General features: G+C 40.8%; 1 protein-coding gene across 10 annotated transcripts in view; it reads right to left on the bottom strand.

Annotated features, from left to right (window-relative positions):
- Window positions 1-17,483, bottom strand: part of ATF7IP2 (activating transcription factor 7 interacting protein 2) — a 95,017-nt gene that overhangs the window by 30,905 nt on the left and 46,629 nt on the right. For all 10 annotated transcript variants that reach the window (XM_054533455.2, XM_054533452.2, XM_002826111.5 and 7 more), the window contains 3 exons: window positions 16,827-16,951; window positions 12,268-12,402; window positions 9,928-10,026 (listed from right to left, as the gene is read on the bottom strand). In XM_054533455.2, the coding sequence (XP_054389430.1) occupies window positions 9,928-10,026; window positions 12,268-12,402; window positions 16,827-16,951 (359 nt within the window). The remainder of the gene's footprint in view (window positions 1-9,927; window positions 10,027-12,267; window positions 12,403-16,826; window positions 16,952-17,483) is intronic.

Below are 17,483 nucleotides of genomic sequence, written 5' to 3'. Positions count from 1 at the left end.
CATAAAGCAAGTTCTTAAAGACCTACAAAGAGACTTAAGACTCCCAGACAGTAATAGTGGGAGACTTTAACAACGCACTGTCAATATTAGACAGATCAACACGACAGAAAATTAACAAGGATATTCAGGACTAGAACTCAACTCTGGACCAAGTGGACCTAATAGACATCTACAGAACTCTCCACCCCAAATCAATAGAATATACATTCTTCTCAGCACCTCATCATACTTATTCTAAAATTAACCACATAACTGGAATTAAAACACTCTTTAGCAAATGCAAAAGAACGGAAATCCTAACAGTCTCTCAGACCACAGTGCAATCAAATTAGAACTCAGTATTAGGAAACTCACTCAAAACCACACAACTACACGGAAACTGAACAACCTGCTCCTGAATGACTACTGGATAAATAACAAAATTAAGGCAGAAATAAAGATGTTCTTTGAAACCAATGGGACCAAAGACACAATGTACCAGAATCTCTGGGACACATTTAAAGCAGTGTTTCGAGGGAAATTTATAGCACTAAATGCCCACAAGAGAAAGCGGGAAAGATCTAAAATCAACACCCTAACATCAAAATTAAAAGAAGTAGAGAAGCATGAGCAAACAAATTCAGAAGCTAGCAGAAGACAAGAAATAACTCTAAGATCAGAGCAGAACTGAAGGAGATAGAGACATGAAAAACCCTTAAAAACAAACAAACAAACAAAAAATCAATGAATCCAGGAGCTGTTTTTTTTTAAAAAGATCCAACAAAATAGACCGCTAGCCAGACTAATAAAGAAGAAAAGATAGAAGAATCAAATAGACAAAATAAAAAATCATAAAGGGGATATCACCACCGATCCCACAGAAATAAAGACTACCATCAGAGAATAATATGAACACCTCTATGCAAATAAACTAGAAAATCTAGAAGAAATGCATAAATTCCTGGACACATACACCCTCCCAAGTCTAAAGCAGGAAGAAATCGAATTCCTGAAAAGACCAATAACGAGTTCTAAAACTGAGGCAGTAATTAATAGTCTACCAGCCAAAAGTCCAGGACCAGATGGATTCACAGCCGAATCCTACCAGAGGTACAAAGAGGAGCTGGTACCATTCCTTCTGAAACCATTCCAAAGAATAGAAAAAGAGGGGATCCTCCCTAACTAATTTTATGAGTCCAGCATCATCCTGATACCAAAACCTCACAGGGACACAACAAAAGAAAATTTCAGGCCAATATCCCTGATGAACATCAATGTGAAAATCCTCAATAAAATACTGGCAAACCGAATCCAGCAGCACATCAAAAAGTTTATCCACCACGATCAAGTTGGCTTCATACCTGGGATGCAGGGCTGGTTCAACATACACAAATCAATAAACTTAATCCATCACATAAACAGAACCAATGACAAAAACCACATGATTCTCTCAATAGATGCAGAAAAGGCCTTTGACAAAATTCAACACCCATTCATGCTAAAAACTCTCAATAAACTAGGTATTGATGGAACATATCTCAAAATAACAAGAGCTATTTATGACAAACCCACAGCCAATATCATACTGAATGGGCAGAAACTGGAAGCATTCCCTTTGAAAACTGGCACAAGAGAAGGATGCCCTCTCTTTCACTACTCGTATTCAACATAGTATTGGAAGTTCTGGCCAGGGCAATCAGGCAAGAGAAAGAAATATGGGGTATTCAAATAAGAAGAGAGGAAGTCAAACTGTCTCTGTTTGCAGATAACATGACTGTATATTTAGAAAACCCCATCATCTCAGCCCCAAATCTCCTTAAGCTGATAAGCAACTTCAGCAAAGTCTCAGGATACAAAATCCATGTGCAAAAATCACAAGCATTCCTATATACCAATAACAGAGAACCAAATCATGAGTGAACTCCCATTCACAATTGCTACAAAGAGAATACCTAGGAATCCAACTTACAAGGGATGTGAAGGACCTCTTCAAGGAGAACTACAAACCACTGCTCAAGGAAATAAGAGAGGACACAAGTAAATGGAAAATATTCCATGCTAATGGATAGGAAGAATCAATACTATGAAAATGGCCATACTGCCCTAAGTAATTTATAGATTCAATGCTGTCCCCATCAAGCTACCATTGACTTTCTTCACAGAACTGGAAAAAAATACTTAAAATTTCATATACCAAAAAAGAGCCCACATAGCCAAGACAGTCCTAAGCAAGAAGTACAAAGCTGGAGGCATCACACTACCTGACTTCACACTATATTACAAGGCTACAGTAACCAAAACAGCATGGTACTGGTACCAAAACAGATATATAGACCAATGGAACAGAACAGAGGCCTCAGAAATAACACCACCTATCTACAACCATCTGATCTTTGACAAACCTGACAAAAACAAACAATGGGGAAAGGATTCCCTATTTAATAAATGGTGTTGGGAAACCTGGTAACCATATGCAGAAAACTGAAACTGGACCCCTTCCTTACACCTTATACAAAAATTAACTCAAGATGGATTAAAGACTTAACCATAAGACCTAAAACCATAAAAGCCCTAGAAGAAAACCTAGGTGTTAGGAACAGTTTCTCTTCAAAGGATTTCACCCCCCTTGTCCTTTGTTCTATTTTATAAGTAACCTTTCCTGCCATTAACAGGCCCAGGCATCCACCAAGCTTGTAGCTGACCCACACTACCTTACTTTAAATTGTTAGGCACAAACAATAAACTTCCTGGTTCTTTGTCCTATTCTAAATGCTAAACCTAGTCAATTGGGATCTGTTTAGATTGTGCGGTCTGACCCCAATTAACGGGGGAGGTGGGGGGAGACAGGGAGGACACAGAAACAGGAATGGCATTAGGAATAAAAACCCCTGCTTTCCTTTGTTCGGTGTGCTCTTGTGATTGTGACTGACGCAGACAGCACCCTTCTGCAGAAGTAAATTTACCTTGCTGAGAAGTCTTTTGAGTGTTCGTTTTCTTTGCAACTCCCAGCTCATTTCTAACAATTTGGGGGCCTTGCCCGGGATCCCATTCTCCTCCAGAGAAGGGTCTCTGGTCATCTTCTGGGAGGGGATGCATCACACTGACTTGGTGCAGTGGCCTCAAAGGCTGGAGACTAAGAACCACCCATTGTGACAAATAAACCTGGAATCTCAGCAACGCGAGAAGAGGACTACAAATACTGTGGCGACCAGGTAACTATGTGCACAGACCAAGGTAAGAAAAGCCGCTGGGGCGGTGAAGTGCTTCCCTGATGGTTGGGGTATCTTGGAGGTTGAAAGTGCATGAATTGTAACAAGCACTACTGCTGTGCGGAGTGAGTGAGTCCAATCTGCAGTTCCGTGGTCAACTCATATGGCTTATGGCGGCCCTTTGGGATCCCGTCACGGTTTTATACTGATCCATCAATGTTAAGAAGGACCTAAATTCCCTCTGGGGAAGTGGCCAGAGAAGACGAAGCAAAAGGAGAAGAGTGCAAGAAAACTCCAGTGGTTGGGGGGCAGGGGGCGGGTTGAGGCTGTAGGAAAGGAAAGGCAAGAAATCTCCAGTAGGGGGCATTGAGCCTCACACAAACTTCCAATAGTCGGGAAGGCAAGAAATTTCCAACAAAGGATATTGAGCATCACCCCAAAACCCCTAAGATGGGAAATACCCCAATAAGGTAGGGCATAAAAAGGATAACACTAGCAGCAGTAACATTCCCCCTGATAGTCTCCTAGGGCTTACGTTAAAATACTGGAAAGATAATGAAAGGACTAAACACAAGAAAAAGCAACAGATGATAAAATATTGTTGTTTCATTTGGACCCAGGAACCAATCCTCGAACCCTCAGTTTTCTGGCCAAAGTTTGGGTCATATGAGGACTGGATTTGTCAGCTTTCAATAGAACATATTAATAGTAAGAGTCCTACCTCCCAAGAGGAAATAGGTTATGCCCTATGTTGGTGGCAAGGACTTGTACTCCTTCACCCCCTAAAGACTGGAGGGAACAAGTCAAAAACTAACCTTTGGTGGAAAGTTGGTTGTAATCACATCTCATCAAGTTAGAACCATCTTAAATCAAAAGGCAGCAAGGTGGCTTACTGACTCAAGAATTTTAAAATACGAAGCTATCCTGTTAGAGAGAGATTATTTAACACTATCCACTGATAATTCACTTAACCCAGCAGGTTTCTTGACTGGAGATCCAAATCTAAAGAGACCTGAACATGAGTGTTTAGATTTAATTAATTACCGTACAAAAGTTAGGCCTAATTTAAGAGAGACCCCTTTCAAAACAGGGCAGCACTTATTTATAGGTGGCTCTTCCTGAGTAACTGAAGGAAAAAGATATAATGGGTACTCAGTAGTCAATCAATGGGGAAGCCCTTGAAGAAGTAGAGTCAGGAAGACTGCCCAATAATTGGTCTGCCCAAACATGTGAATTGTTTGCATTATATCAAGCCTAACGCACTTGCAGAACCAAGAAGGGACTATTTATACTGATTCCAAGTATGCTTTCAGGGTAGCTCACACTTTTGGAAACATTTGGACTGAACAAGACCTTATTAATAGCAAAGGTCAAGACGTAGTTCACAAAAAGTTAATCACCCATGTATTAAATAATCTCCAGGGCTGGGAGCGGTGGCTCATGCCTGTAATCCCAGTACTTTGGCAGGCTGAGGCGGGCAGATCACCTGAGGTCAGGAGTTCGAGACTAGCCTGACCAACATAAAGAAATCCTGTCTCTACTAAAAATACAAAAAAATTAGATGGGCATGGTGGCACATGCCTGTAATCCCAGCTCCTTGGGAGGCTGAGGCAGGAGAATTGCTTGAACCTGGGAGGCGGAGGTTGCTGTGAGCCAAGATCACGCCATTGCCCTCCAGCCTGGGCAACAAGAGTGAAACCCTGTCTCAAAAAAATAAATAAATACAATAATCTCCAGCTGCCAGAATAAATAGCTATTGTCCATGTCCCAGGACACCAGAAAAGCCTTTCTTTTCAAAGTCAGGGAAATAACCTTGCAGATCAAATAGCCAAACAAGTGGCTGTTTCCTCTGAGAGGCCTGTTTTTCACTTAACTCCTTGCCTTCCTCCCCCTACCGCAGTCCCCATTTTCTCTTCCACTGAAAAAGAAAAATTAATAAAAACAGGGGCTAAAGAAAACTCAGAAGGGAAATGGGTATTATCAGACCAAAGAGAAATGTTATCCAAACCCCTCATGAAGGAGGTCTTGTCTCAGCTGCATCAAGGAACCCATTGGGGACCCCAAGCTATGTGTGAAGCAGTTCTCAGAGTTTATGGGTGTATAGGAATTTATACCCTAGCCAAACAAGTTACAGATAGTTGCTTAATATGTAAGAAAACTAATAAGCAAACTCTAAAAAAATCACCACTTGGGGGAAGATGTCCAGCACTAAGACCATTCCATAGTGTCCAAACTGATTACAGAGAAATACCTCAATAAGTCACCTAAAATTCCTATTAGTAATAGTAGATCACCTCACTCACTGGGTAGAAGCTATTCCCTTTTCAAATGCAACTGCTAATAATGTAGTTAAGGCATTAATTGAAAATATTGTACCCAGGTTTGAAATAATAAAAAACACTGATTCAGATAATGGAACTTGTTTCACTGCAAATATTGTTAAAGGGCTTACTCAAACTCTAGGAATAAATTGGGAATATCATACTCCATGGCATCCCCCTTCATCAAGGAAGGTATAAAAAAATAAACCAAACTTTAAAGAATCATTTAAATCGATTTTGAAAACTTCATTGCCTTGGACCAAGTGTCTCCCCATTGCCCTGCTCAGAATTCGAACTGCCCCTCAAAAAGACATTATATACTTGGTCTATCTTCTACTTTGTCTTCTCTTAGGACCCAAGGTCTCTTAGCACAAACACCACCTCTTGAGTTCCCAGTGCATCCATATCGATCTGGAGATTACGTCCTCATCAAAAGCTGGAAAGAAGAAAAACTCGAACCAATCTGGGAGAGACCTTATCTAGTGCTCCTAACCACTGAGACAGCAGTCTGGATTATTAAGAAAGGGTAAACTCATCACACTCAGGTGAAAAAGGCATGACCCCCTTTGGAGTCATAGGTTGTCACTCCCGGGCCAACACCTTCCAAACTAATATTCAAAAAAACTTAACCTGTCTAACTTGCCTCCTCTTTCTTTCGTTAGCTACCCAGGAACATTTTATTATCAATGTAACCTGATCATCATTTCCTCAAACAATTACATTTGATGCTTGTCTTGTTATGCCCTGTGGGGACCTACAAACTCAAAGGCAACTAGCCTCTTCAGGTTAGTACCTTTGCCCTGGCCCTCTAGAACACACAGAACCCACCCCTAACTCTCACCGTTGTGACCGTCTAGCATGGTATTTGAAACCCTGTAGCTCTCGGGAACATGTTTATTGGACCACTCAGTACCAAGGCTGGGCTTTTACGGAAGGTCCCTGTGCTGCCCTAAAGCCTTATCTCTGCATCGCTAAATGAACCACCCCCTCTAATTGTCAATCCTACCAATGTAACCCAGTCCTTCTCTCCACTACCACTTCTACTTCCATTGACCCTAAGCCCACCTTAGGCTGTCTCTATGGTTTAGGAGCAGATGTTGCTGGAAGGGACCCTATAGCCTCCTTGAAATACATTTTGTCCACCATTCTCCACCTCCTACCACTTCACCTTCCCTAAATCCACCAAATCACATAGTGGGTGCCACTCCTCACCCCATTCCCAATGACAAAACTAAAGTAGCTATTGTAAAAGTAAAAGATTTAAAACAGACTTTAGCAATTGAGACTGGATACCAAGAAGCAAATGCCTGCATGGAATGAATTGAATATTCTGTTTGCACTCTCAACAAAAGCAGTTGTTACGCTTGTGCACACGGTAGGCCAGAGGCCCAGGTTGTCCCCTTTCTACTTGCATGGCCTTCAAATCGACTGGGCGTGGACTGTATGATAGCTCTCTTCTAGCACCCCACAGCCTGGGGTAATAAGTCATGCCAAGCTCTCTCTCTGCTATTCCCTGAAGTCCAGCACCCTGCAGGTCAGTCCCTGCGGGCCACCCAGCTTCCATCTAACGATGCCAATTTTACTTTGTGTCTCTCATGACAGGGAGAAAATTTGGCATTTCTTGGAGACCTAAAGGGATGCAGTGAGCTTAAGCCTTTCTAAGAGCTTACCAATCAGTCTGTCCTTACTCATCCTCGAGTGGATGTATGGTAGTCCTGTGGTGGACCCTTACTGGACACTCTGCCAAATAACTGGACCAGTACTTGTGCTCTAATTCAATTGGCCATCCCTTTCACCCTGGCATTCCATCAACCAGAAAAAGGAAAAACACCACCATAAAACAAGAGAGGCCCCTCAAGATCTTTTGATTCTCACGTTTATATAGATGCCACTGGAGTCCCACGAGGGGTACCAGATAAATTTAAAGCACGAAACCAAACAGCTGCAGGGTTCAAATCCTTGTTCTGGTGGGTAACTGTTAATAAAAACGTGGATTGGATAAATTATATCTACTATAACCAACAACAACTTGTCAGTTATACTAAGGATGCCATTAAAGGAACAGCTGAGCAATTAGGGCCAAATGGCCTGTGAAAATAGGATGGCACTAGATATGATACTAGCAGAAAAAGATGGAGTCTGTATCATGATAGGAACCCAATGTTGTACCTTCATCCCTAACAATACAGCTCCTCATGGAACAATCACTAAACCTCTACAAGGTCTCACCTCCTTATCTAATGAGTTAACCAGGAATTCTGGGGTAAATGACCCCTTTATAGGATGGTTAGAAAGGTCGTTTGGTAAATGGAAAGGACTCATGGCTTCTATTTTTACTTCCCTCGCAATTATACTTAGGGTACTCATTCCCACTGGCTGCTGTATCATACCTTCTATTCATGGATTAGTTCAATAAAACAATAAAACTTGTAAAAACAGCCCCTACTAAAACTTTCCTCATTTCTTTTCCACCCTATTCTGACAAGCTTTTACTTCTAGACAATCAAGAAGAACAGCAAAGTCAAGACATGTTAGATAAGTTTGAAGAAGAAAATGTGTAAATTCAAGAGGGGGAAAATTTTTAGGAACAAACAGTTTCTCTTCAAAGGGTTTCACCCTCCTTGTCCTTTGTTCTATTTTATAAGTAACCTTTCCTGCCTTTAACACACCCAGGCATGCCCTCCATCTACCAAGGTTGTAGCTGACCCACACCACCTTACTTTAAGTTGTTAGGTACAAACCAACTTCCTGGTTCTTTGTCCTATTCTAAATGCTAAACCTAGTCAATTGGGATCAGTTTAGATTGTGCGATCCGACCCCAATTAATGGGGGGAGGACACAGAAACAGGAACGGCATTAGGAATAAAATCCCCTGCTTTCCTTTGTTCAGTGTGCTTTTGCAATCGTGACTGATGCAGGCAGCACCTTTCTGCAGAAGTAAATTTGCCTTGCTGAGAAATCTTTTGTTTGAGTGCATGTTTTCTTTGTGACTCCAAGCTCTTGTTTCTAACATAGGCAATAACATACAGGACACAGGCATGGGCAAAGACTTCATGACTAAAATACCAAAAGCAACAGCAACAAAAGCCAAAATTGACAAATTGGATCTAATTAAACTAAAGAGATTCTGTGCAGCAAAGGAAACTATCATCAGAGTGAACAGGCAACCTACAGAATGGCACAAAATTTTTGCAATCTATCCATTTGACAAACGGCTAATATCCAGAACCTATAAAGAACTTAAATTTACAAGAAAAAACCCCATCAAAAAGTAGGCGAAGGATATGAACAGACACTTCTCCAAAGAAGACATTTATGCAGCCAACAAACATGAAAAATAGCTCACCATCACTGGTCATTACAGAAATGCAAATCAAAACCACAGTAAGATACTAACTCATGCCAGTTAGAATGGCGATCATTAAAAAGTCAGGAAACAACAGATGCTGGAGAGGATGTGGAGAAATAGGAACGCTTTTTATACTGTTGGTGAAAGTGTAAATTAGTTCAACCATCGTGGAAGACAGTGTGGCGATTCCTCAAGGATCTATAGAGCCAGAACTACCACATGACCCAGCAATCCCATTACTGGGTATATACCCAAAAGATTATACATCATTCTGCTATAAAGACACAAGCACATGTACATTTACTGCAGCACTATTTACAATAGCAAAGACTTGGAATCAACCCAAATGCCCGTCAATGATAGACTGGATAAAGACAATGTGACACTTATACACCATGGAATACTATGCAGCCAAAAAAAAAAAAGGATGAATTCATGTCCTTTGCAGTGACATGGATGAAGCTGAAAACCATCATTCTCAGCAAACTAACACAAGAACAGAAAACCAAACACCACATGTTCTCACTCATAAGTGGGAGTTGAAAAATGAGAACACATGGACACAGGGAGGGGAATATCACACACCAGGGCCTGTCGGGGGGTGGGGGGCTAGGGGAGGGATAGCATTAAGAGAAATACCTAATGTAGATGACAGGTTGATGGGTCCGACAAACCACCATGGCACGTGTATACCTATGTAATGCAACTGCACACTTTGCTCATGTACCCCAGAACTTAAACTATACATAATTTCATATACATAAACTATAAAAATACATAATTTCAACTTTGCTGTATATATTTGATACTTTTCATGATAAAATGGGGGTGGGGGAAGCCAATTTTGGCAATCATCAATCCTCTTTCTACTCCCTTTACTACAGAAATACAAGTGGCATGTACTACCTAAGGGTGTCTTTTCCAGAGACAGATTCATGGGAACACTCTAAGTAAAAACTTACTTACCTTTACACCTTCTGTCCTAGCTTGGAAATATATTCATTTCTTCTAATCAAACCACTTATATGAGTCAAATAGATTATTAAAATTCCTGTGTGTTTATACAAACCTTACAGGCTCCATTACTGGATAACATGTTTGGTTTCAAACAATTCCTTTGAAATAATAATACTGTTTTAATACGTCTTTGAAGTTTTGCTATTTTTGCCTAGAAGAAAAAGAGAAAAAAAATAAATACTACGCCAGAGTACTATATATCATATAGAGATACAGGGTAAATTATTTGCCAAAGTAGTTGTGGAAGACCTAGGCATCTACCCAAATGAGAAATTCTAATATATGCAAAAGCTTGAAATCACATTTTATGCTTGTATAATATACATATATATATATATAAAAATAAATTTTTTTTTTTTTGAGACGGAGTTTCGTTCTTGTTGCCCAGGCTGGCGTGCAATGGTGCAATCTCGACTCACTGCAACCTCCGCCTCCCAGTTCAAGTGATTCTCCTGCCTTAGCCTCCCAAGTAGCTGGGATTACAGGCATGTGCCATCACACCTGGCTAATTTTGTATTTTTAGTAGCGACGGGGTTTCTCCATGTTGGTCAGGTTGGTTTTGAATTCCTGACCCCAGGATCCACCCGCCTCTGCCTCCCAAAGTGCTGGGATTACAGGCGTGAACCACCATGCCCAGCCTATGCTTGTATAATATTAAAGGCAAGGAAGATAAAAATCTCAAACTTCGGCCGGGCGCAGTGGCTCAGGCCTGTAATCCCAGCACTTTGGGAAGCCGAGGCGGGCAGATCACTTGAGGTCAGGAGTTTGAGACCAGCCTGACCAACATGGAGAAACCCCATCTCTACTAAGAATACAAAAAATTAGCTGGGTGTACTGGCAGGCGCCTGTAATCCCAGCTACTCGGAAGGCTGAGGCAGGAGACTGGCTAACACGGTGAAACCCGTCTCTACTAAAAATACAAAAAATTAGCCGGGCATGGTGGCATGCACCTGTAGTCCCAGCTACTGGGGAGGCTGAGGCAGGAGACTCGCTTCAACCTGGGAGGCGGAGGTTGCAGTGAGCCGAGATCACGCCACTGCACTCCAGCCTGGGCGACAGAGTGAGACTGTTTAAAAAAAAAAAAAAAAAAAGGCCGGGGGTGGTGGCTCACGCCTGTAATCCCAGCAGTTTGGGAGGCCGAGGCAGGCTGATCACGAGGTCAGGAGATTGAGACCATCATGGCTAACACAGTGAAACCTGCCTTTACTAAAAATACAAAAAATTAGCCGGGCACGGTGGCAGGTGCCTGTAGTCCCAGCTACTGGGAGTACAGTAGGCTGAGGCAGGAGAATGGTGTGAACCCTGAGGCAGAGCTTGCAGTGAGTCGAGATCGAGCCACCGCACTCCAGCCTGGGCGACAGAGCAACACTCTGTCTCAAACAAACAAAACAAAGCAACAAACTCAAACTTCTAATTGTTCTACAATAAAATTAATGTGGTTAAAAACATCATTAAGCAAACAATACTAGAAGAGGAAAACAAAAAGTCCAAAAAAGCTTGAAACAGGTTGTACAAGTTCTAATAAAGGATATATTTAGGTTTAAAAGAAACTGCCTATGTAATTTTTTTTTTTTTTTTTTGAGATGGAGTCTCGCTGTTGGCAGACTGGAGTGCAGTGGTGCAATCTCTGCTCACTGCAATGTCTGCCTCCCTGGTTCAAGCAATTCTCCTGCCTCAGCCTCCCGAGTAGCTGGGACTACAGGCACACGCCACCATGCCCAACTAATTTTTGTATTTTTAGTAGAGATTGCGTTTCACTATGTTGGCCAGGACGGTCTCGATCTCTTGACCTTGTGATCCGCCCACCTTGGCCTCCCAAAGTGCTGGGATTACAGGCATGAGCCACCGCGCCCAGCCTAAACTGCCTAAGTATTAAGCCTGTCAATTGACAGAATGCCTAACAGTTCTATGAGTATTTCTCAAAAGCCAATACTGCTAAGCTATAATAAATTACATTGCCTATGATATGTTCTTACATTAGGCTAATGGCCAGAAATCAGATATGTCTTCCCTTGTTTTCTTTTGCTAATATGAAAAATCTCACCAAATTCTTCTCTTTAAAAGGACTCACATGGGCCAGGTGTGGTGACTCACGCCTGTAGTCCCAGCACTTTGGGAGGCTGAGACTAGAGAATCACTTGAGCTCAGGAGTTTGAGGGAAGCATGGGCAACATGGTGAAACCTCATCTCTACAAAAAAAAAAAAAAACCCAAAAATTAGCAGGGCATGGTGGTGTGCACCTGTAGTCCCAGCTACTCTGGAGACTGAAGTGGGAGGATTGCTTGAGCTCAGGAGGCAGAGGCTGCAGTGAGCCACCGTACTGCAGCCTGAGCAACAGAGCAACAACACCCCCTACTCCCCTAAAAGAGACTCAAATGTAATCAAAACTTACCAAGAGTTTATCAGCTATTCCTTCATGTTTATTTCTGCACTCTGTCTTCCCAATGCGTTGGTTCAATTCTTTCAGTTTCTTATCAAATAGTTCATAATTTATGCTATGGATCTCCTGTTGAATCAAATGTCTGACCTAGGATTTTAAAATAAAAACCAAAACACCCTACGTTTCAAATTTCAAAGCAATTTTACTTTCTACTTAAAAAGCCTTGCTCTTTTCCAGATTTACTGTAACCAATTAAATAGTTTATTTATATTTGTATGTTTATATAACTATACCACTAAGTTTTATAAAACTTGAATATTAAACTCAGAACACACCCAATATTTAAGTATACTGGACATGTTAGAAATTAAATTCTCATAATGCTAACTTTAGTTTCCTATAGTTCCACTTGAATTCCATACTATACATTATAGAAACAATTAAAAGACTATATGCCATTTATATTTTTTAATGTCCATAACTCCTAGTTAGTATTCCATATAAAGGAACTCTACTTATCTGAAAACTAGAGCCTGATGAAAATGGTTGGTTGGTCTGTAGCAGATATAGAACAAATTACACAAGTGTGAGTCTTGACATTACCACTAATAAGCTACTTGACCCTTCAGTCAGTCACATTATTTTTGAGCTTCATTTTCCTTGTCAACAAATGAGTAGATAATATAATAAATGTTGAACAAGTGATACTCAAAGGATTCTTAAAGGAACATAAGGTAATACGCAAAAGAGCACCATAAAATAAAAAACACTGAATTGATATGAAAGAAATAAATAGGTAAGATAATCACCATTACTTCCATAATTTTTTTAGGGGGTGGCTTTCTTATTATTAAAATTGAAATAATACCAATCAGTTGGTTAGCCCAGCTAGTTAGAGCATGGTGCTAAAACTGAAAGAAGCCAGCCGGGTGCAGTGGCTCAACGCCTGTAATCCCAACACTCTGGGAGGCCAAGGTGGGCAGATCACGAGGTCAGGAGTTGAAGACCAGCCTGACCAACATGGTGAAACCCCGACTCTACTAAAAATACAAAAATTAGCCAGGCATGGTGGCAGGCGACATAGTCTCAGCTACTCAGGAGGCTGAGACAGGAGAACTGCTTGAACCCGGGAGGGGGAGGTTGCAGTGAGCCGAGATCACACCACCGTACTCCAGCTCAAAAAAAAAAAAAAAAAAAGGGGAAAAATAGCCAAGGACAATTATGTAGTTACCAATGTTATCTGGCATAATGTATGCCATTCTAACAAATCGTAGTAGCTATAATATGAAAAATTAATGAACTTCATTATCTTTTTTTTTTGAAAACAGACTGGCCCATTTTCAGGGAGAATAATTAATTTCAATGCCCACTGATATGAGCAGCTCTGCTGAGCCATACATTCAGAAACATTCACTGTAGTTTTTTACTTAGTGTGTATCCTCCTGGTAAGCAATTTTCATCACAGTGTAAGTAGTCTTTGTTAATATGACGTGTTATGATACATTTAAGGTATTTATAATATTTATGTATTTTTTCCTCCAGTATCTTGCTTCATGATGCTCAAAATAGAACACATAGTTCCTATGTTAAACTCTTATATTGATATCACCCGGATGATTATATTCTTTAATTCTGATCATTCCCAAGGCTCTTCCTTCCTGTTTCCAAGTGTTCTCACTCTTCAACATTGTCTACTTGATCTCTTCTCTAATGCTTCACTAAGATTTCTTCCATGGTTTCTCTACATTAGACATGATTGTCATTTTTACTTTCATAACTTTTGAACATGTGAGCAAATGAATGTGCTCAAAATGTATTATTTAAAAAAAAAAGGCTCAATAACACATATTATTATTATTTTTTGAGACAGAGTCTCGCTCTGTCACTCAGGCTGCAGTGCAGCGGCGTGATCCCTGCTCACTGCAACCTTCGCCCACCAGGTTTAAGTGATCTTCCTGCCTCAGCCTCCCTAGTAGCTGAGCCTGCAGGCATGCTCCACCATGTCCAGCTAATTTTTATATTTTTAGCCGAGACAGGGTTTCACCATTGTTGGCCAGGCTGGTCTTGAACTCCTGACCTCAAGTGATCCACCCACCTTGGCATCCCAAAGTGCTAGGATTATAGGCGTGAGCCACCATGCCCGGCCAATACTATTATTTTTACCGATGACCATTAGCTATTACTCGTGTGGTTTTTATGGATCATCACATGTTTGTTAGTTCACTGGCTGGGTTCAGCATGTGAAGCTCATACCCACATGAACCTTGGAGAAACAAATCTAAATGTTTTGAATGTGGAAACACTGTTTTGTACAGTGTTTCTCTAACAGTGTTCTTCATCCTTGGCGAGGAACAATCACATAGGATGGTTGTTAAAAATCAAATTCCTAGGCCCCATCCTGTATCTACCAAACACAATCTTTTGGAAAGGAGCCTGTAAAGGTGTATACTAAACAATTACTACAAATGATTTTTATCAGGTACGTTTGAGAAAGCAGTAGCCTAAAACAACAGTCTTCAACTATTAGCTCAAGAAACCACAATTTAAACAAGTACTCCTGGTGGTTCACATTGGGACAGGTCCTTAAATTTGATCATTTTTGACTAAGTACCCACCATGGGGTAACTCCTCTTGGTTAGACTATACACTTGTTCTAATTTAATGGTAATGTTCCTTATACAGAAGGAAGACACAATAACCTCCATCAAATACCTCATAAATGTTTTTACCAATGGTAATGTGCCCATCAACAGGGAATCAGACTGAAGTCCTGGCTTCAAAGTGGAGATGGCAGCCAAACTGGACTAAAGTTTGGAGAAAGTACAAACTTATCTCCAATCTGTTCCAACTTTCTGAGATACTGGGTAGAGTGAATAACTTAAGACTGTAAAGGAAAAACCCTTCCTCTTCAGTAATTTAACTGGAATTAACCAGGCCATGCTCCTTATGAAACCTCAAAAGGCTAAGAAACGATCACTGTAGGAATCTTTCAGTAGTGGAGAACAATGTCAGAATGACGGGGAGGGCTATCTCATTGAGATTCAAACAAGGTAAACATCTAGATACGGTTTAGAGAGATAACTGTTTGGACAGGAATAAGAAGTGAGGAAAAGCTAGCTATTTAGAGATGGTTATGTACACATCAGAACTTACTTCTGGCTGGGCGCGGTGGCTCACACCTGTAATCCCAGCACTTTGGGAGGCCGAGGCGGGCCGATCACTTGAGATCAGCAGTTCAAGACCAGCCTGGCCAACATGGTAAAACTTGTCTACTAAAAATACACACAAAAAGTTAGCTGGGTGTCCTAGTGTACACCTGTAGTCCCAACTACTCAGGAGGTGGAGGTAGCACGGAGCTGAGACTGTGCCACTGCACTCCAGTCTGGGTGACAAAGTGAGACTCTGCCTCAAACAAACAAACAAACAAAAACTTACTTCTCACTTCAGCTACTAATTACTGGAAACAAGACACAGCTGGAATCCCCGACCTTCTTCTTGAATAACATGGTCCTTAGGGCTAGGATCCATGCTTACCATACTTCTACCCTTTCCCTGCCAACAACATAACACTTACAGATTTTTTATTGTCTCCTTTGGTCTTCTTCAAAGAAAACCAAAAGGTAGACACGGAAAAACTGTTGACTCACCCTTTAAGCTGGTTCTGCGTAAGTCTTTCCCTTTATTTTCCCTTATTATTAGGTGAAGAATACACATTCATAGTATATGTAACTATGTAATTGTAATGGTCTGTTTTAAAAAATGGTAGTGTTTCTGTTTCTGAAACAGTTTGCAGGGTAGTTTGGACGGGGAACTTTTGGTCCATTACAGCTGGGAGACATTAGTCTACTAGGTAATGATTTGTAGTGGTGGCATTCTAGTGGTAGTGAAATAGGAAAACATGGTCATCAAAACCCGTCCTCAGTATAGCCATTCTACTAGAACTGAAACATGCTACACTTCAGCTAACAATTGATCAGATGCATATTGAGACTGTAGTACAATGAGATAAAATGAGGCCACAATGAAAGCAAGAAGTGTATTTAATGATGCTATAAACCAAAATGTCAGATAATGTACCATATCCGTTTAAGTTTGGAAAATAGAGCAAGTAAACCTGAATGCAGAGGGACTTTGCAATGGACTTCCAGGTTGTTTGAGTCTTCTGGGTTGTGGTGAGATCTACAAACGGATAGAGCTGCAGATCTAAGAACCCCATGATTAGTACAAAAGAGACTGGACTGTTTAATAAAGCTGAAGGTCATGCAGTGTCTGACTTACAGACAAATATGAGTGTAATACTGACTGAAAGCCCATTCTCTTTTTGCAACAGGACTCTACCTACACATGATCCCTAGGTTATTCTGCATGAGACCATTTACAAGAAACCAGAGCTGTTTTGGTAATGTAAATAATTCTCTCTCCCCAGTCTGTCTGGTAATTTGGCTTTCACACACCAGCTTTGCATCAAGTGAAAGTCGTCTGTATTATGCCACTGTGGGGACCAGATAAATAACTTTTACCATGTTTTACTAATCAAAAGTAAAAGTTTTATTTAAGCCCCAATATTTTACCTGTTGCAGGAATGCTGTTTGCCTTTCCAAACTTACACAAATATTTTCATTAATTTGCTCTGAAGTTTTCATGCGTTTAACGTTTTCTTCGTTTTCTGAAAACATCCTCTTCTTCTGATAATGGCCTTGAGAAGATGGAGAGATTAGAAAGAAAGATATTTTAAAGAAAAAAACACGTTCACTGTGGTGGTTCATGTCTGTAATCCCAACACTCTGGGAGGCTAAGGAGGGAGGGTGGCTTAAGGCCAGGAGTTCCAGACCAGCCTGGGCAATATAGTGAAAATTCATCTCCACAAAAAATTTAAAATTAGCTGGGTATGGTGGGGAATGCCTGTAGTCTCAGCTACTCAGGAGGCTGAGGTGAGAGGATTGCTTGAGGCTGGGAGGTTGAGGCGGCAGTGAGCACCTCAACCACTGCACTCCAACCTTGGCAACACAGTGAGACCCTGTTTCAAGGAGGAAAAAAGAGAAGGAAATAGGAATTCTCTAATTTAGAGACCCTCTGAGCAAATGGAAAAACTAAAATGTGACTGCAGCATTTTTTAGAACATTCAATTGCATAAAAACATAACCACAAACTAACCTTAAAAAAAAAAATCAGTTATCTTAGGTAGGGTTCTGGTCTCAGATACTCTGTCCCTTTAATCTTACTTAATA

Source organism: Pongo abelii, chromosome 18 (genome assembly GCF_028885655.2).
Source record: "Pongo abelii isolate AG06213 chromosome 18, NHGRI_mPonAbe1-v2.0_pri, whole genome shotgun sequence".
Lineage (NCBI taxonomy): Eukaryota > Metazoa > Chordata > Mammalia > Primates > Hominidae > Pongo > Pongo abelii.
The sequence above is the reverse complement of the archived record's forward strand: the minus strand, read 5'-3'. Positions and strand labels throughout refer to the sequence as shown.